This window comes from Schistocerca gregaria, chromosome 3 (assembly GCF_023897955.1).
Source record: "Schistocerca gregaria isolate iqSchGreg1 chromosome 3, iqSchGreg1.2, whole genome shotgun sequence".
Lineage (NCBI taxonomy): Eukaryota > Metazoa > Arthropoda > Insecta > Orthoptera > Acrididae > Schistocerca > Schistocerca gregaria.
Window position 1 is genome coordinate 286,786,090 of NC_064922.1, and position 21,448 is coordinate 286,807,537.

The 21,448-nt window shown below is 40.0% G+C and overlaps 1 protein-coding gene across 1 annotated transcript in view; it reads left to right on the top strand.

Annotated features, from left to right (window-relative positions):
* The first annotated feature begins 6,417 nt into the window (after positions 1-6,417).
* Positions 6,418-21,448, top strand: part of LOC126353765 (reticulon-4-interacting protein 1 homolog, mitochondrial) — a 78,589-nt gene continuing 63,558 nt past the window's right edge. The window contains exon 1 of the mRNA XM_050002846.1: positions 6,418-7,197. Within this exon, the coding sequence (XP_049858803.1) occupies positions 6,918-7,197 (280 nt within the window). The 5' untranslated portion in view covers positions 6,418-6,917. The remainder of the gene's footprint in view (positions 7,198-21,448) is intronic.

Below are 21,448 nucleotides of genomic sequence, written 5' to 3' on the forward strand. Positions count from 1 at the left end.
AATGTCGGCACTAGTACAGTGTATATCCACCTTTCGCAGCAATGCAGGCTGCTATTCTCCCATGGAGACGATCGTAGAGATGCTGGATATAGTCCTGTGGAACGGCTTGCCATGCCATTTCCACCTGGCGCCTCAGTTGGACCAGCGTTCGTGCTGGACGTGCAGACCGCGTGAGACGATGCTTCATCCAGTCCCAAACATGCTCAATGGGGGTCAGATCCGGAGATCTTGCTGGCCAGGATAGTTGACTTACACCTTCTAGAGCACATTGGGTGGCACGGGATACATGCGGACGTGCATTGTCCTGTTGGAACAGCAAGTTCCCTTGCCGGTCTAGGAATGGTAGAACGATGGGTTCGATGACGGTTTGGATGTACCGTGCACTATTCAGTGTCCCCTCGACGATCACCAGAGGTGTACGGCTAGTGTAGGAGATCGCTCCCCACACCATGATGCCAGGTGTTGGCCCTGTGTGCCTCGGTCGTATGCAGTCCTGATTGTGGCGCTCACCTGCACGGCGCCAAACACGCATACGACCATCATTGGCACCAAGGCAGAAGCGACTCTCATCGCTGAAGACGACACGTCTACATTCGTCCCTCTATTCACGCCTGTCGCGACACCACTGGAGGCGGGCTGCACGATGTTGGGGCGTGAGCGGAAGACGGCCTAACGGTGTGCGGGACCGTAGCCCAGCTTCATGGAGACGGTTGCGAATGGTCCTCGCCGATACCCCAGGAGCAACAGTGTCTCTAATTTGCTGGCTAGTGGCGGTGCGGTCCCCTACGGCACTGCGTAGGATCCTACGGTCTTGGCGTGCATCCGTGCGTCGCTGCGGTCCGGTCCCAGGTCGACGGGCACGTGCACCTTCCGCCGACCACTGGCGACAACATCGATGTACTGTGGAGACCTCACGCCCCACGTGTTGAGCAATTCGGCGGTACGTCCACCCGGCCTCCCGCATGCCCACTATACGCCCTCGCTCAAAGTCCGTCAACTGCACATACGTTTCACGTCCACTCTGTCGCTGCATGCTACCAGTGTTAAAGACTGCGATGGAGCTCCGTATGCCACGGCAAACTGGCTGACACTGACGGCGGCGGTGCACAAATGCTGCGCAGCTAGCGCCATTCGACGGCCAACACCGCGTTTCCTGGTGTGTCCGCTGTGCCGTGCGTGTGATCATTGCTTGTACAGCCCTCTCGCAGTGTCCGGAGCAAGTATGGTGGGTCTGACACACCGGTGTCAATGTGTTCTTTTTTCCATTTCCAGGAGTGTAGATCGGAGAAGCTAATGTATTGTGACTGTGAACTAAAAGCATAATTAGTCTTAGAGAAAGATGATGAACAATGTAAAGCGATATGTTAAGGTAGTTACCAACAAAGCAACAGAAATTGAAATGGACATGATAATCGAAGCTCTCAATTAGCAAGCTACAAAGTGACACAAACTATTTGAGTATAAACTGTAAGAAATTTGTGTACATAGTAGTGTATTAGTGAAGGCTTAAAATGCTCTGGAAATTTGCCACGGACACGAAGCAATGCTTCATTGTTATAAGTAAGTGATAATTTCATTCATGATGAAGATAAAAAGTGTTAAACGTGCAGGTAGACCGACGGACAGTGATAGTCCGGTTGTGTTACCGAAGGCGGTGATGTGATTATGTGCAGTGCATCGGAAACCAAGTGTGTTAGCTGCTTTGTAAACTGCGAGCGCTAGCCTACCTTAAAATCTTCAAAATTGGCTGGAAAATGTGGAGGCAGGGATGGTTCCAATGGAGTCTCTGTCCATGGTAATCCTAGTCCCTCCGCACCAGCTCAGAAAACCACAAAATACCACAACACCATCGACGCAACGTGTTCACTGAACCGTGCGTGGAAAAGCTGCAATACCGCATGGAGGCTAGTGAGCATCTAGAGTTGCGATTCAACTCGAACAATCAGCCTGTGCCAACGTCCATCGACACAACAAATGCGTTAAATTTAAAATTATGTACCAGCACAGCACTCCCGCTGCAGTTCGACGATACGGACTTTCCATGAAAGCCGCTCCAAAAATAAAAGACTCTTATATGAGTTCACAACATATCACATGCTATGCTAATGTTATGTCCCGTGAATGAAATGCGAACAGCCAAACCACACGCAAATAGTGACAAAGTCAAATTCCTATGAATCCCAAGTCCTAAAATTAGATTTAATTTTTGTTCTTAGACTAATGGATATTTATATTTTTTGTTACATGTAATGTGTGTACCTAACGTGCGAGCGAGGCTCGCCGACCAGAGCTGATGAAAAGTTTTCTACTCGGAGAACGCAAAGAAGCGATCCAACTTCTCAAGGGATAAGCTTCACCTAAAGAAGAATCAAATTTTAATTTACCTGTCAAATACACAAACAACGAAAGCGTAAAAATCATGACAACTAGTGAGCAATGGAAAATGGACATGTGTGAGAAATTCCATGTGTGAGAATTTTATGTGTATAAAAATGGACACTTGTGAGAAATTCCATGTGTGAGAATTATGTGTGTATAAAAAGATGAATCCTCTGTGTTTTATTTCAGGAGCAAAGAGCCTCTGAGCTCTGGACAATACCTTGAGGCCACAAAGATAGTCGTTATGAACTCTGTAAAAAAAAAAAGACTGTAATGAGTATAATGTAGAATCTCCATTGTAAACTTCGTAAATTTACTGTCTTAGTTTTTAAATTTTTTGTGTATCTTTACCTTAAGAACTGTCTTTGTCTATGAATGAGAGATCACCATATTTGTGTAATCCCCATAAGGAAATTGCAGGAATACTGTGCTTGATCAATGTAAATCTGTAAAGTACTCAATCCCATAATGTTAACGGTGACATGTGAATCTTGGTAATCTCCTTGCTTGCCAAGATTCCCATGGAAGGCAATGTAACATTATGTGATTGCCTTGTCATCTTAAATCATTCACTAATCGAGCAGTCGCTCGGCAACAGCTACAGTTAGCAAATAATGTTGCGAGAATGTAAAAGGTGAATAACCTGTGATGTAACTTGTTTATTGTTGAAGCGCTGTCAGAGATGCAGTGAGTTATTTACTTTGAAAACCATGGCCCGATAAACGGACAGAACAAGAACAATTTTACACATTTTTTTATGTACGAGATATTCTCGATGAACAGTTACTCATTCTTATATTGTCTCTTGTAACTTGTGTCGGACGCGCATGTCTTGCCGCCGTATTATTATGGTTAAAATAATATTATTTTAGTATAAAGTAAATGTGCAATACTAAAAGTGCAATACTGCAAAGCAATAGATTTATTGTGCGACGTGTATGTGAAAACGTCAAAGGAACTATTTTCATTACGAGAAGAGAAGTGCCAGTCAAAACGGCATCCATGTTAAATCCTTCATTGCAGTGTAAGTTCATCTGTTAATTGCCATAAATTCAGAGTTTAATGGAACTGGTGTATGGACTATTTATTTAATATAGAATCTATGTCTCACTCCTTCATGAAGTTATTTAATTTTCTTTATGTTTCTGCCAAATAGAGAGTTCACAGTCACGAATTCTTTCGTCGAAATTGGACGGAAGTTGTATGCGTCGAAATATTTTCTCCACGCCATGTTCTACTGGTAAATGCATGATAAACTACGGTCCCTCAGGAAATTCATGTTCCGCTATCCAAAAATAATCATATGCAATGCAACTTCCGACTGATCAGACGATCCAACAAGAAACAGCCGCACACGGTCGGCGTTCGTAAATATATTTCCCCCACTGATTATTGCTATATGTTACAGCACAAAATTAAACATATTGTTATAATTAGCGACTACGAATGGGGACATTTATAACTGTATGTTTACGTATTCACATTATGTAAGCATATCGTTATAATTATTAGTTATGCAAAAAAAAGTCATGGACAATGTAAGCAGGTTATGTTTATTCTCTTATAAATATTGTCTGATGCCTTTGTATGTATATGATTTCGCCAGCAAATAAATGTCGATGTTTAGAAATGTTTCACTTCTCACCACTTTACTACACAACACTAAACAAGAACATACGTTATGAAGTTTACTTTTGTTGTTAATATACTTTTCTATTGTTAGTTACACAATTCCGATACAATATTCAAACATTTTGTATCACAGATGATAATCTTTATTTCACTGTTTGGTACTGGGCTAAACGAATTGACATGATGTGGTGTGATGGACAGTGTGAACGCACTCTGCCATGACAGCAAGTGTGAATTCGCCTTTCAGTAATACTTAATCTTCAATTGTGAGAGAAAAGGTGAGTCACTCTCAACTGAAACTGAACAACATACAATGTCAACAACAGGAATAGCAGATATGGGCTCAAGTTCAAGACTGCTCGGATCTATGAAAGTGAAGAGTGAAGCAGCCTGAATGAATTAAAATTCTATGAAAAATGTTCATCCAAATCAGTTGTGAACGAGTAATGAAATTAAGTGAGCACCCTATCGTGGAAAGATTACATTCAGTTCTAGCTCCATAGACCCAAAATGAGATGTTTCTGTTGGGTGTGGAAAAAGTCATAAAATAAAACACAAAACATTTGAGTGTAATACTCACTACCTTGATCCTTTGCCACGAGGATGTCAATACATGTGAATACATACTAGTGAAGTAGAACTTCTGATATTCACAGAATTATCACATGAAATACTTTTATGCACCTTTAATAGATTTATTACAGACAAAATACCTAATCTTGACTGTTGTGACCAAGTGTTGTCAAAAATGAAGTCTAAAAGCCATTTTTATTTAAGCTGGTCTAACAATCCATGTTAAGATATTCATCTATAGACTCGAAGGATTTGCCTATCAAAAAGTCTATCTAACTCTGTTTAAACAATGCTTTATCTGAAATCAAGTTTTTAATGGTTTCTGTCAGTTTATTGAAAATGTGTGTTCCTGAATATAGGAGCCTTTTTGGACCAAGATAAGTGTGGTTAGGTTTTTATGTGGATTGTTCTTATTCCTAGTATTGATACTATGTACAGGTATTGAGGTTTTGGTTGGAAATAGGGATATAGTACTTGCAACAAATTTCATTAAGGATTCAATATACTGGGAAGCAACGGTAAGAATACCCTGCGCTACTTCCTTCCTGAGACGAGAAAGCGCCTTGTCAACCAAGGACGTTAAGGCCGGTCCACACGTAACGATCTATCGGCGCAGATGTCTGTACGTTGTGTTCACACGACACAAACTCCAATCTACTACTCACCTGCCATCTGTCGGTGTAGAAAAGAAATATCGGTGGCAAGCGACTACGCTCGCCGAAAACTTCAGAAGTTTAATTAATTTATTTTGAAATTTAGAAATTGAAGAAATTATGTTGTGGTCTGTGTTCTCAACTTGTGTTGCAAAAAACATTCAGACAAAACGCAGGAAACAGCGAGAGTGGTGAAAATGGTATACATAGTGGCTGCTAAACCGAAAGAATTTTTCGCACGTACATTTACTGCGAGAGTTGCAGGGCCACCCTAACGACTGGTGTAATTATTTACAGATGAATGTCGAAACTTATAATTGTCGTAACCTCTCATATTATACGAAATAATACTTGAATGAGAAGAGTAATTTCTCTCCATGAACGGCTGACGGTGACATTAAGATCCCTGACAACAGGACGGAGTTATAAGGACTTTTTAGTTTCAAATGCAAATTCTAAACAAGCATTGACTGAAATTATACCCAACACAAGTGAAGCTATTTACGCTATCCTGAAGGACGAGTTCATGAAGGCAAGTCAAGTACATTAATTCTGTTAGCTGGCCTGAGTGGCCGAGCGGTTCGAGGCGCTACAGTCTGGAACCGCGTGATCACTACGGTCGCAGGTTAGAATCCTGCCTCGGGCATGGATGTGTGTGATGTCGTTAGGTTTAAGTAGTTCTAAGTTCTAGGGGACTGATGACCACAGAAGTTAAGTCCCATAGTGCTCAGAGCAATTTGAACCAATTATGTCGAGTTACAAATAATATTTTTGCTAATGAAGAATCACAATATTTTTGCTGTTTTAGACGTGTTTGAATCATAAAATACCGCAAACTTGGCCGGTATATTTCATCTAATCCAACACCAGCTCTTCGAGATTTTTCAACTTTTGATAATTATTTAGAGTAAACAGTCCACAACGATTTTTATTATTACCGTTTCTCAATTCGCCGGTGCGTCAACTTCTCGTAATTTTTCAATTAATGCATTGTATGCAGTTGTCTTTTTGTTCCTGTCACTGTACTCTTTACTTTTAATCTTCCACAAACACTGGTCATTTCTATAAAGTTCAATGAATTCACTGATAAACTGTCTAGAACACTGACGAGCGTCAGCCATTCTAATGCTCCGTGCGCACAAAGACAAACACTAGACTGAACAAGCAGCTGTTTCGCGCCAGATGTGTTGCGATCTCCTGTCCACACGCTCCAAATTGTCTGCGCAGATGTTTGAACCCACATAGATTTGAGACGATTCGCTCAAACCTCCAACTCCAATTTCGAGGTCTGCACACATCTCATGTCGGTGCAAATCTTCTGTCCACACGCAGTGATCTGTCTGCGCAGATGTGATGTGCACAGACGTTTGCGCAGACATATCGTTAGAATTTCGTCATTTTCTACACAGACACCACTGGAACATATCAGTAAACGATCCTCTTTGACACAACAACTTTGTTGTCTGCTAATAATGTCAAAATAGACACGTTACGTAATGGTAAAGAGGGGCGCGGGGGATTCGCGTGGTTAACAGTGCAAAACTGATTTCTGCAGAGTGGATGTGCATCATTATGTCATAACACCGGGCGTAAATATTTGCGTTATATATATAAGAAACAACGCAAAACAGTTGAAAGAATAATTTATGTCAACAAAATATTTTAAAAAAGCAGATCACAATGCCGTTAAAAACAGCTGTAGCTCTCAGCCGATTTTCAAGAGTTTATTGCTTTCACCAAAGAATTAGAAATGTAGCATACTATTCAACAGCTCCTAATATTGATATTCAAGAGACCCCAGAAACGCGAGAAACTCAGTGTTGGCAAATACACTCCTATGGCGGTGTGGAAGAATTAAAACTTTCAAACCTTACGAGACCTCCAAAAGTACAGAAGCCAGATGAAGTTATCGTGAAGGTGCACGCCGCATCGGTCAATCCGATTGATGTTGCAATTCTGGGTGAGTGACGCCTGTGTTATTCTTATTTATTCGCCTTTTGGTTGTTATTGGCTCAGAAATAAATCTCGGGTGACACACAGTTTTGACTTACATAACTGTGTACTATTTGATGGGTGCTCAGCTATTGTTAGATTTCAAGCAGTGTGTATTCATTTTACATGTCTTACCGTAATTTGCAGGGGAAATCGTCATTTAATTGCAGTTTTTTTGCAATTTAAATGTTTTAAAATAACTGATGCTATAGGAGATAGGGAGGAAACGAAATATATTGAAATACAATGCAGGAATCACATATCTTACAAAACTGTATTTTTTTTACCAGACATTAAACACTTCTTAGATAGTTCGAAACAAAGATTTCACATGGAACTTTTTAACAGCTTTGCAATCGCGATTTCCCACAGCTCTGAAAGAAAACTGCTGAGACATGTGATGTATTAGCCAGTTATTGTGCATTATATGTACTTGTACTCTTTTAGCAAAATATGACTTTTATTGTCACGGGAATAAAAGTTTTAATGCAATAACATTGAACTGTCAGAAAAAACTTTTGTAATATTATTTCACATGATAGAATAATTCAGTGAGCAAAATTAATAAGAATCTCCACGAAAAAACATATAGACGCAGTTTGCCTTCTCATTCAGTGTCATATTCTGCTTTGTATGTTGTCGGCTATTGGAAAAGTGTCTCACAAAACTCACTGTATCCTTTAGGGACATGTTTTCAAAGTTTTTTTCAGATTCTCCACTTTTTTATTATTAGTTGAGTATTACAAGTGATCTATGCTTTCCATAAGTAATTTTATTTTCCTTAGGAATACCTCTACATGTTGTCCCATGTTCTGTAATGCCTGGTCCACCATTTCTTGATAGCTAGAATATCATCTAAACTTACCAAATTGATGGAGAAACTCTATCTGTGCATTTTTCAACAAACTAACTCTTCTCAGCATTGTGACATTATAAGCGGCAAATCTGCTGTGCAACTGAAGGGATAACGGAAGCGTCCGATTCCACCCCTCAGCTTTGACCATTGACGTCACCAATATGGAGGAAACGACCATTCACAACAACTTCTATACCGCTCCCATGACGTCACCACGCAAACATGACAACAAACACGAAAATAAATCGAAAAACCACCAAACAGATATTTCTCCACTAAAATAATAAAATGAAACTAACAGGACAAGCGGGGAAAATTGGCGGTTTTTGGGTGGGGACAAACTAAATATAAACACACGCCACTACACGAAACGACAAAAAAACACTAAAATAACAAGACCCCACAACCAACCCAAATTCCACTACACACAAAATCCACTGGAATCGATCACTTCTATTGACCTATATAGGTCAACAGCAACTACTGATACCACACTATAAATCTCAAAACTTTCACCACCCGAACACTTCTCTTGACGTATATTGGTCAACAACAACTATCAATACCAAGCCAGCCATAGCCACAACCACACCTTACAACCAAACACTTCCGTAAAGTCATATAAGTCAACAGCATACAAAATACCAAATCACCAATACAAACAACTCTCAAACACCCCACCAACCATTTAAAAAAAAAAAAAAAAAAAAAAAAAAAAAAAAAAAAAAAAAAAAAAAAAAAAAAAAAAAAAACATCAACCAACCCCCCCACCCACTCCCACCCTTAAAGCCGCAGCCACCACCCCCCACCCAACACCAAACTAGCCCACAACCTTAGGCCTATACATCCTACTTACGGCCCTTACAAAAAACCCTAAAAATACAGTAACCCTCAGGTACGCTCTTCCGCCAACAGTACTCGTCTATATGAGACTGAAGGTTAGCAGAGTCTCTTCCCCCTCCCAATCGCTGACTTAACTGCCACCCATAACCCTTCTATAGTATTCGTACAAGCTCCTGTCTTAATTCTTAAACTCAATACTGTGGCTCACTACTAAATGATTGTACACCTGCTGACACAACTCCCTATAAGAATAAAATGCATCTGAAACCATAGTGGTACCCTCTTCAGTAAAATCCTCTATCAATCCCACTAATTCCCATTTCGTCTGGCCCTCCAAAACCCTAAATACACATTCTGAAAACCCACCCCTCAATACTACAGCCCCTCACATCCATAAACTAACCAAAGACTTATCCTTCCCATACTTTCTCTTCCCAAACTGTGACTCATCAATTTCCGCAACATCCGGCCTACCCAACCTACCCCTGTACTTAAGGTACAGGGTAGTCCATTGATCATGACGGGGCCAAATATCTCATGAAATAAGTGTCAAACGAAAAACCTACAAAGAATGAAACTTGTCTAGCTTGAAGGGGGAAACCAGATGGCGGTATGGTTGGCCCACTAGATGGCACTGACTTAGGTCAAACGGATATCAACTGCGTTTTTTAAAAAAAATAGGACCCCCCCCACCCATTTTTTATTACATAATCGTGTAGTACATAAAGAAATATGTGTGTTTTAGTTGGACTACTTTTTTTCGCTTTTGGATACATAGCACTGTAATAGTCACAAACATATGGGTCACAATTTTAGACAAACAGTAACTGGTAGGTTTTGTAAATTAAAATACAGAATGTAGGTATGTTTGAACATTTATCTTCGGTTGTTCCAATGTAATACATGAACCTTTGTGAACTTATAATTTCTGAGAAAGCATGTTGTTACAGATGTAAAATGCTCAAAAAGATGTCCGTCAACCTCAAGGCATTTGGCAACATGTGTAATGATGTTCCACTCAACAGCGAGTAGTTCTCCTTCCGTAATGTTTGTACATGGATTGACAATGCGCTGACGCATGTTGTCAGGTGTTGTCGGTGGGTCACAACAGCAAATATCCTTCAACTTTCCCCACAGAAAGAAATCCGGTGAATGTGTGGGCCAATCCACCTGTCATGAAATATGCTATTCAATAATGCTTCAACCGCACGTGAGCTATGTGCCGAACATCCATCATGTTGGAAGTACATCGCCATTCTGTCATGTGAAACATCTTGTAGTAACATCGGTAGAACATTATGTAGGAAATCAGCATACATTGCACCATTTAGATTGCCATCGATAAAATGGGGGCCAATTATCCTTCCTCCCATAATGCCGCATCATACATTAACTGACCAAGGTCACTGATGTTCCACTTGTCACAGCCATTGTGGATTTTCTGTTGCCCAATAGTGCATATTATGTCGGTTTACATTACCTCTGTTGGTGAATGACGCTACGTCGCTAAATAGAGCGCATGCAAAAAATCTATCACCATCCCATAATTTCTCTTGTGCCCAGTGGCAGAACTGTACACAATGTTCAAAGTCGTTGCCATGCAATTTCGGGTGCCTAGAAATATTGTATGGGTGCAATCAATGTTGATGTAACATTCTTAGCACTGACGTTTTTGAGATTCCCGATTTTCACGCAATTTCTCTGCTACTGATGTGCGGATTAGCTGCGATAGCAGCTAAATTACCTACTTGGGCATCATATTTTTGTTGCAGGTCATGGTTGATGTTTCACATGTGGCTGCGCGCTTCCCGTTTCCTTAAATAATGTATCTATCCGGTGAACGGTCCGGACACTTGGATGATGCCGTCCAGGATACCAAGCAGCATACATAGCACATGCCCGTTGGGCATTTTGATCACGATAGCCATACATCATCACGATATTGACCTTTTCTGCAATTGGTAAACGATCCATATTAACACGGGTAATGTATCACAAGGCAGATACCGTCCGCACTGGTGGAACATTACGTGGTACCATGTACTTATAAGTTTGTGACCATTACAGCACCATCTATCACAAAGCGAAAAAAGTGGTCCAACTAAAACATTCATATTTCTTTACGTAATACACGAATATGTAATAAAAAATGGCGGTTCCTATTTTCAAAAATGCAGTTGATAACTGTTTAACCTATGGCAGCGCCATCTAGCAGGCCAACCATAGCACCATCTGGTTTTCCCCTTCAACCTAGATGACTTTGTAGTTTTCTTGTTTGATGCTTATTTCATGAGATATTTGGCCCGGTCATTATCAATGGGCAAAACATACCTCATGACAATAAGAATACCAATCAAGCACCGTTCTCTCACACAGAGAAACCTCGTGCAAAAGCCTCATTTCTCACGACACACTGAACACTTCATTACTTCAGTCAACAGACCGAATAGCTGATTAGAGACAAGCACTGTCCCCCATCATCGCCGACAACCGAATACTGTTGGCCTTGTCAGTCATATCCATACCTACCAAAGGCATAAACATAGCAATTTACCAAAATTCACACACAATGAATAGAAAAAAAACTACAATAACATGAACATAACAAAAACAGAATTTTTAACTCACTGAAAAATATTTTGCTGAAAGCACAGTCACCGCCGATAACACACACATGCAATGCTACCACACTAATGAACTCCATATGCCCCGTAACACGCTACCCCTAAACACACCACCAGAAAGAACCACCGACCGCAACAATACACCACCTATATACACGCCACACATACAAACTAAACAAAAAAATCACCTAACACACAAACACACCACCAGAGACCACCACTGATCACATCAAAACGACACCTACAAACGCGCCACTCTCACAAGCTAAACTCTGCTCTGTCGTGACATCATACATCACAACAGCCTTATGTCACGGGTCAACACCGACGGTTGGAATCTTACGCTTCCGTTGACCCCCAACTGAACTATAGGCTGCAGAAAGGATATATTTGCTTTGCCGAAATGAACTACTATACTTAGTATGTCCATTCTGCATCTTTAATGACAATCAACAGCCAGATAAGCCATATTCCAGTGGGTATATGTGACATTTGTGCACAGTGGATAGTGTTGCACTCCAACTAATGGTTGAATTTTCTAATTTTATTAGGTATGCCCTTTTTGCACCTTGTAGTTCAAGTAGTTTTGACAATAATGATTTTGTGTATGTGAGCGCATGTGTCCGCACATGCTCTCTTTGCAGTAATGATCTACTCAGGCTTACCATACATCTAGGATTAGCTTGCACAGTCCTGGTATTTTAGTTCTGTCCGGAGGTACAGCCAAGCCTGACAGTGCGTAACTTTGGTGATTTGATGGAAAGCAGTGTTACCACTGTGGCAAGACCATTGGCTTCACCAATTCGTAGTGAGTCCACTAGAAATTTTAACATCAAGTAGCCTACTTTTTGGCCTACGAGGAAATTATTATGCCTTATCCAGGTTTCAAGCTATTTTTCGGTTGCATGGCCTCATGTCCGACTCAGACCAGTTTATCATGGTTGTATCAAAATTAGATCTTAATGTAATTGAACAGCTCAGTGATATTTTGCACCAACAGTCTTACTGTATATTTAAAGAGACAGTGCTCCAATGCATTGTTTCCACATCAGAAATTTGCCTACAGAAAATTGTTGATGGTGACAGCAGGTGAATCCCCATCTCAGATTCTTCTCTCAATTTGTGCACTCTCAGGTAATGAACTCCTGGCTGACACTTAGTTAAAGATTTTTTGCATGCACAGGCTCTCACAAAATGCCAGGGCGGTTCTTTCAGCCTTTACTGCAATGTGGCTATTGACAAACTGGCGATGAAAGCTGACACAATTGCTATTGCATGTGCTGACAGTAACAGTTGTCCCACCATTAAAGAGGCTATAGATGGCAGCTCTGAACTGCACATGAATGCTACAGCCCATGCAGATGGATGCCAGTTGCAGAAGACATCAACAGAGCCATCTGTATGAGCTTGCATGCCAAAATGCCAAGTTAAACAGACAGAACTCTGAGTCTACTGTTCATGCAAGAAATAAGTTTAAACTCTCTCACATGTGGTGTCAGTACCATAACCATTTGGGGTGTCAGCAAGACAGTTCACCAAGCTCACTCGTATCCAAACGTGAGCGAGTGCCAATATGCACACATGCTCATTAGTCTTGGTCACAGCACGTACATTACTATTCAACTGCCACAGTTACTTATGTTTATGGTTCTGCAAGACTGGTCATTAAAAACTAGTTATCACAAGCTGTGTTCTTGACTGATATGAAATCAGAGATTAGTGTTACTCCTCCAGATGAGAGTGGTTTGAAACATGTTATTAAAATGGCTAATAATTCACCTGTCAAAACCTTTGGTAAACAAATTTAACAAAGGCCCTAGAGAATGATTTTTCTGCTACTTGCTATTTTACTGTTCCTGATGTTTCTGGACCTATTATTGATGCTGATTTCTTGCCTCATTTTTTTCTGGTACCAGGCTTGATGAATAAGTTAAAGGACCATCATGTGTTTAACTTCCAACTACATCAGCTTGCAATTGGCGCAATGTCCATGCCATGGACTGCACAAAGATATCTGGACCAACTGTGGTTTCTGCGTCGGTACATCACACCGAGTTGCACTCGTCCGCATGCGGAATGTGCGCTCATGCATTATGCAAGAAGACATTGCTTTCTTCTGTGCGCATAGCAGCACAAATTTCAGACTTGGATGCACAGTGTTCCACACTTGAGGCTCAGATTATGAAATGTTCGGAAATGTGGTGTGAAGAAAATGTCTCGACAACTTAGCTACAAGAGAAAAATCAGCTCTTGCGAGTTTGAGCAGACCAGGTGCAAATGCCTTTGGAGTAGGTGCACCAAAAATAATCACAGTCAGATGGATCAGCTGCCATGCAGATCAAAGACCTGCCATCCCCCCCTCCCTCTCCTGAAGCTCGTCAGGTGGCAAGCAATGATCTCGGCCAGCTGTTGCTGAAGTATTTTCCAGTGCCGACTGACTCAACATTTGCGATGGAGAGGCGTTGCCATTCTTCTCTCCATCACATCAAAACTACACCAGAACTGCAAGTGGTTAGTAGACTTCGTCAACTGCATGGTGCTTGACAAGTGGTTGATAGGATGATTAGTGATGGTTCTGTTTCTTGCTTCACGAGTGCTTGGTCTTCTTCCCTAAATATGGTCAGCAAAAAATTGAACATGGAGAATCTGTGTGGAGATTATCCAGCTTTGAACTCTTGTATAGTCCCTGATAGGTGCCCTGTCTCTAATGTATCTGACTTTAGCAGTAACTTGCCTGGTGCACAATTTTTTACTGTTCAGGATTGTGCTAAGGCTTTAGCATTACTGCACCTTTCAGGTTATTCAAAAATACAAATTTTTGAAATTGTGTAATGACAGTAACAATGGACATGTTTATCTCATAGTATGCACAGGAGAATTTTCTGTCACACATAAAAGAAAGAATGCTGTTACAGGTCATATGAAAACAGCTTAACATAGGAATGCCTTTAATGTCACTGCTTCACCAAACATAAGAGATTTTTAAAGCCAAAAATGGAATAACAGTGATCTGGAAGGTGCTGCTTAAGACTCTACATTTCCGACATTATGGAAGCGACCGTAGCTTTGACCCATGACGTCAAGATGGCAACCACCCCTACTTCCAGCACGTACAATATGGCAACCATAACATCACTACATACGCATGTGAATAGCAATGATAATGAAAGAGAATATTTCTCTCCAGCAATAAAATGAAACTAATGGGACACCCATGGCAAGTATGAGTTTTAGGACAGGGCATGCTAAATATATGACAATATGAAAAACAGCACAATCCCAAAACAAATTTTATTCACAAAATTCAACATACAATTCCCAACATATGATATAATACTACAATCACAGAAACCACTGGAATCATACATTTCACTTGACCCGTATAGCTCACATGAAGACCACCTCAAAACGGTGTCAGAAAATTCCATTAATCTATATAGCTCCAACAAAGCCAATGATACCACAACCCCACACACAATTTGAAAACCCAAAACCCCGACATTTACTTAACCAATTAAAATACAAACAAAAGGCTATACACCAAAACAAATGAAACACAAATAATGCATTAAAAATATTTCTACCAACCAAAAACCCAATGAATACAACTTAGTTGACCGCCCCCCCCCCCCCCCCCCACACACACACACACAAACAACCAACAAAAATGAAACAAAATCCTCCAAACAACCCTAACCTTCCATTTCCACCCCACCCCCATTCTCCTTTCACCAACCCACTTAATACCACTCCTTAAAGCAATATCCACAAAGAAATAGAACAAACAGAAACTAAAACCACTCACAAATTACAAAAAAAAAAAAAAAAAAAAAAAAAAAAAAAAAAAAAAAAAAAAAAAAAAAAACAGTTGCCAGAAAATAAAGCATAGTAACACCTCAAAGATGTAAAGGCGAAAGATGATAAAAATAATATGTAAGTAAAACCATCTCGCTGGCTGCCAACCTAGAGCTCTTGAACCATGTCCCACATTAGACAGATCACTAAATATGGCTTAAGCCTAGATCAGTGCCAGCAGCTGTCACGGCCGAGATTATCTATTGCTTATAGGTTGGCAACATGTCAGTTTTGCATAGCCAGTGCAGTGATACTTTTAAATGACCAATGGGACGTGAGAACATACGCAGTGTATTTGTTGTGCCAAAAATGAAACTTTTTTTTTGCACTAGTGAGTGTAGAGAGAGGTACTCTGTGTCAGCAAGTGCTATGAAGTGGAGTGCTTTAACAGATTTAGTTTCCACCTACCTCCTCCCATGATTTAATGAAAAACACTGATCCATCTACCTCCTTCCATGATTTAATTACAAAACATTGATCAACTTATTCAGTATGCTCATGCAGTTTGATTGTGTATCAACACAGAGCAGAGAAATATTTCACTGCTTTTTCAATTACATCGTGGGTTGTGATGCTGTCCTTGCATGTTTACAGCAATATTTCAGTTTCTCTTCCAAATGTATTCAGATGAAATTGTATGGTTGCTGCTGTCTCATTGGCTGCATAATACACACAGCTGACACAGTTTCTTTTGTTCTCATCATACCTCATGGCATGTGCTGACGACATTCCTGTTTGAAACACATAAGTATGGCACTGGCCCAATTCTAGAATTTTACCTCAAGTATTGTCATGGTGACACCACCACATATGTAGGCCCCTGGTCCAAGAAGCCTGTCGTCTGGTCAACTTCATACTCTCATTACAGATATAGCCAAACATTTGCAAAAACCTTATCATCACCATATCATCACCCAGTGCAACCCGGAGTGAATAACTATTAATTTTTCCATCATATCCGTCTCTTAACAAAAACAAGAAAAACACTATTACATTTACGTTCCTAAAAAAACACAGAACACCAATAATTTGTAACACGTTCATGAAGGCATAAACCCCCAAAACAGTAAATCAACATGACTCACTAACAGTCAGCACTCTGTTCCAACTACTACTCCACAGAATGATTACATAAAGTCAAATTACTGAATACCACACATAACACAACATCTTCAAACACGAAGATCAGTTACAAGAGCATGACATCAAATACTACAAAACTTTATCTACAAACACAACTTTGATTTCATAAGGAATCGTTTTGTACAGTGGCTGTATGCTATTATAAGGAAGTTTAGGAACGCAGCAGTCTATCACAAACCTGTTGGTTTGTTATGATTCTGGACTATCCAGATTTCAGTTTTAAATGGCAATTTTAGTGCTAAAGTACAAGGAAATTACAGAATCAGAATTGATTTACGCAAAAATTTACTTGAAACGTTAAGAAAAATACCACATTATCCAATCGCAGGTAATCCATTTGAGTGAGTTCTATCCAGCAAACTCTCAGCAGTACATGTCATACGTCTTAACCGGTCTATAGGCAGATGGAAACTGAGGTAGTTGTTTACAATAAGTATAGCAACCTCAGTTTGATAATGTAATGAAATTAATGCCCCCTGTAATAAGAAATAACTAACCCAATTTTGTTTCAATGTAGTAATTTAAAACTCTGCTTTAATAAATAAAACCAGCAATGTTTATGTGCCTATCACTTTTAAATACATCAAAAAATGCCAGCTTACAATGTTTTTGTTCATATATTAGTGGTGAAGTTACCTACCATACTACCATACCTTACACAAACATCAAAATAGGTTCCTACAATTGTCCTATACAGAATTATTATACCACTTTAGAAATCAAAATTTTTGCAGATTGTCTTGATAAAATAAAGGTACATATCCATTTGAAATTTTTCAAAAGCTAAACCCTATCGTAGTCATTCATATTGTAGTGATTAAGTGATCCACTCCATTATTACAATAAAATGCCATTCAGATAGTTTCTATAAAGATTTGTTGACATAATATTAAAATACTGAAGATCAACATGATAAGCCTAATTTAACCAGGCACATTTAATGTTGTTGTTGTTGTTGTTGTTGTGGTCTTCAGTCCTGAGACTGGTTTGATGCAGCTCTCCATGCTACCATATACTGTGCAAGCTTCTTCATCTCCCAGTACTTACTGCAACCTATGTCCTTCTGAATCTGCTTAGTGTATCCATCTCTTGGTCTCCTCCTATGATTTTTACCCTCCAGACTGCCCACCAGTACTAAATTGGTGATCCCTTGATGCCTCAGAACATGTCCTACTAACTGGTGCCTTCTTTTTGTCAAGTTGTGCCACATACTCCTCTTCTCCCCAATTCTTTTCAAAACTTCATCATTAGTTATGTGGTCTACCTATCTAATCATCAGCATTCTTCTGTAGCACCACATTTCGAAAGCTTCTATTCTCTTTTTGTCTACACTATTTATCGTCCATGTTTCACTTCCATACATGGCTACACTCCATATGAATACTTTCAGAAACGGCTTCCTGACACTTAAATCTATACTCGATGTTAACAAATTCCTCTTCTTCAGAAAAGCTTTCCTTGCCATTGCCAGTCTACATTTTATATCCTCTCTACTTTGACCATCATCAGTTATTTTGCTCCTGAAATAGCAAAACTCCTTTACTACTTTAAGTGTCTCATTTCCTAATCTAATTCCCTCAGCATCACCCAATTTAATTTGACTACATTCCATTATCCATGTTTTGCTTTTGTTGATGTTCATCTTACATCTCCCTTTCAAGACACCGTCCATTCTGTTCAACTGCTCTTTCAAGTCCTTTGCTGTCTCTGACAGAATTACAATGTCATCGGTGAACCTCAAAGTTTTTATTTCTTCTCCATGGATTTTAATACGTACTCCGGATTTTTCTTTTGTTTCCTTTACTGCTTGCTCAATATACAGATTGAATAACATTGGGGAGAGGCTACAACCCCGTCTCACTCCCTTCCCAACCACTGCTTCCCTTTCATGCCCCTCGACTCTTATAACTGCTATCTGGTTTCTGTACAGATTGTAAATAGCCTTTCGCTCACTGTATTTTACCCCTGCCACCTTTAGAATTTGGAAGAGAGTATTCCAGTCAACATTGCCAAAAGCTTTCTCTAAGTCTACAGATGCTAGAAATGTAGGTCTGCCTTTCCTTAATCTTTCTTCTAAGATAAGTCGTAAGGTCAGTATTGCTTCACGTGTTCCAAAATTTCTACAGAATCCAAACTGATCTTCCCTGAGCTCGGCTTCCACTAGTTTCTCAATTCGTCTGCAAAGAATTTGCGTTAGTATTTTGCAGCTGTGACTTATTAAACTGATAGTTCGGTAATTTTCACATCTGTCAACACCTGCTCTCTTTGGGATTGGAATTATTATATTCTTCTTGAAGTCTGAGGGTATTTTGCCTGTCTCATACACCTTGCTCACCAGACGGCAGAGTTCTGTCAGGACTGGCTCTCCCAAGGCCATCAGTAGTTCTAATGGAATGTTGTCTACCCCTGGGGCCTTGTTTCAACTCAGGTCTTTCAGTGCCCTGTCAAACTCTTCACACAGTATCGTATCTCCCATTTCATCTTCATCTACATCGTCTTCTATTTCCATAATACTGTCCTCAAGTACATCGCCCTTGTATAGACCCTCTATATACTCCTTCCACCTTTCTGCTTTCCTTTCTTTGCCTACAACTGGGTTTCCATCTGAGCTCTTGATATCCATACAAGTGTTTCTCTTTTTTCCAAAGATCTCTTTAATTTTCCTGTAGGCAGTATCTATCTTACCGCTAGTGAGATAAGCCTCTACGACCTTACATTTGTTCTCTAGCCATCCTTGCTTAGCCATTTTGCACTTTTTGTTGATCCCATTTTTGAGACGTCTGTATTCCTTTTTGCCTGCTTCATTTACTGCATTTTTATATTTTCTCCTTTCATCAATTAAATTCAATATTTCTTCTGTTACCCAAGGAGTTCTACTAGCCCTCCTCTTTTTACCTACTTGACCCTCTGCTGCCTTCACTACTTCATACCTCAGAGCTACCCATTCTTCTTCTACTGTACTTCTTTCCCCCATTCCTGTCAATTGTTCCCTTATGCTCTCCCTGAAACTCTTTACAACCTCTAGTTTAGTCAGTTTATCCAGGTACCACCTCCTTAAATTCCTATCTTTCTGCAGTTTCTTCAGTTTTAATCTACAGTTCATAACCAACAGATTGTGGTCAGTGTCCACATCTGCCCCTGGAAATGTCTTACAATTTAAAACCTGGTTCCTAAATCTCTGTCTTACCATTATATAATCTATCTGACACCTTCTAGTATCTCCAGGATTCTTCCATGTATACAACCTTCTTTCATGATTCTTGAACCAAGTGTTAGCTATGATTGAGTTGTGCTCTGTGCAAAACTCTACCAGGCGGCTTCCTCTTTCATTTCTTAGCCCCAATACATATTCACCTACTATGTTTCCTTCTCTCCCTTTTCCTACTCTCGAATTCCAGTCACCCATGACTATTAAATTTTTGTCTCCCTTCACTACCTGAATAATTTCTATTATCACATCACACATTTCTTCAATTTCTTTGTCATCTGCAGAGATAGTTTGCATATGAACTTGTACTACTGTAGTAGGTGTGGGCTTTGTGTCTATCTTGGCCACAATAATGTGTTCACTATGCTGTTTTTAGTAGCTTACCTGCACTCCTATTTTTTTTATTCATTATTAAACCTACTCCTGCATTACCCCTATTTGATTTTGTGTTTATAACCCTGTATTCACCTGAGCAAAAGTCTTGTTCCTCCTACCACTGAACTTCAGTAATTGCCACTATATCTAACTTTAACCTATCCATTTCTCTTTTTAAATTTTCTAATCTACCTGCCTGGTTAAGGGATCTGACATTCCTTGCTCTGATCCGTAGAATGCTAGTTTTCTTTTTCCTGATAACGATATCCTCTTGAGTAGTCCTCGCCTGGAGATCCAAATGGGGGACTATTTTACCTCCAGAATATTTTATCCAAGAGGACGCCTTCATCATTTATCCATACAGTAAAGCCGCATGCCCTCGGGAAAAATGACGATCGTAGTTTCCCCTTGCTTTCAGCCGTTCGCAGTACCAGCACAGCAAGGCCGTTTTGGTTAATGTTGCCAGGCCAGGTCAGTCAATCATCCAGACCGTTGCCTGTGCAGCTACTGAAAAGGCTGCTGCCTCTCTTCAGGAACCACACATTTGGCTGGCCTCTCAACATCTACGGTACAGCCATCTGTATCGCTGATGCATACAAGCCTCCCCACCAATGGCAAGATCCATGGTTCATGGGGAATAAAAGATACAAATGTCCTCTACTGATGTAAATTTCATACGTAATTTATAGTGTACCTCCCATTGCATTACACTGCTTGCAAAGAACGATTTAACAATTTGCCCCTAAGGCTAATAGTTTAACAGTATTTTACTTGTTTGATTGTGAAACTGTTGCAGCACTGGATATTGTTATTGTAGTCTTCAGTTCAAAGACTGGTTTGATGCAGCTCTCCATGCCACTCTAACCTGTGCAATCCTCTTCATGTCTGAATAACTACTGCAATCTACATCTTGAATCTGCTTGCTTTATTCATCTCTTGGTCTCTCTCTAAAATTTTTATCTCCAACACTTCCCTCCAATACTAAATTGGTGATCCCTTGATGTCTCAGAATGTGTCCTATCAACTGATCCCTTCTGTTGGTCAAGTTGTGGCACAAATTTCTTGTCTCCCCAGTCCTATTCAGTACTTCCTCATTAGTTATGTGATGACCCATCTAATCTTTAGCATTCTTGTGTAGCACCACATTTCGAAAGCCTCTGTTCTCTTTTTATGAAAACTGTTTATTGTCCATGTTTTGCTTCCATACGTGGTTACACTGCGGACAGATACCTTCAGAAAAGACTTCCTAATGCCTAAATCTATGTTCGATGTTAACAAATCAGAAATGTTTTACTGCCATTGTCAGTCTACATTT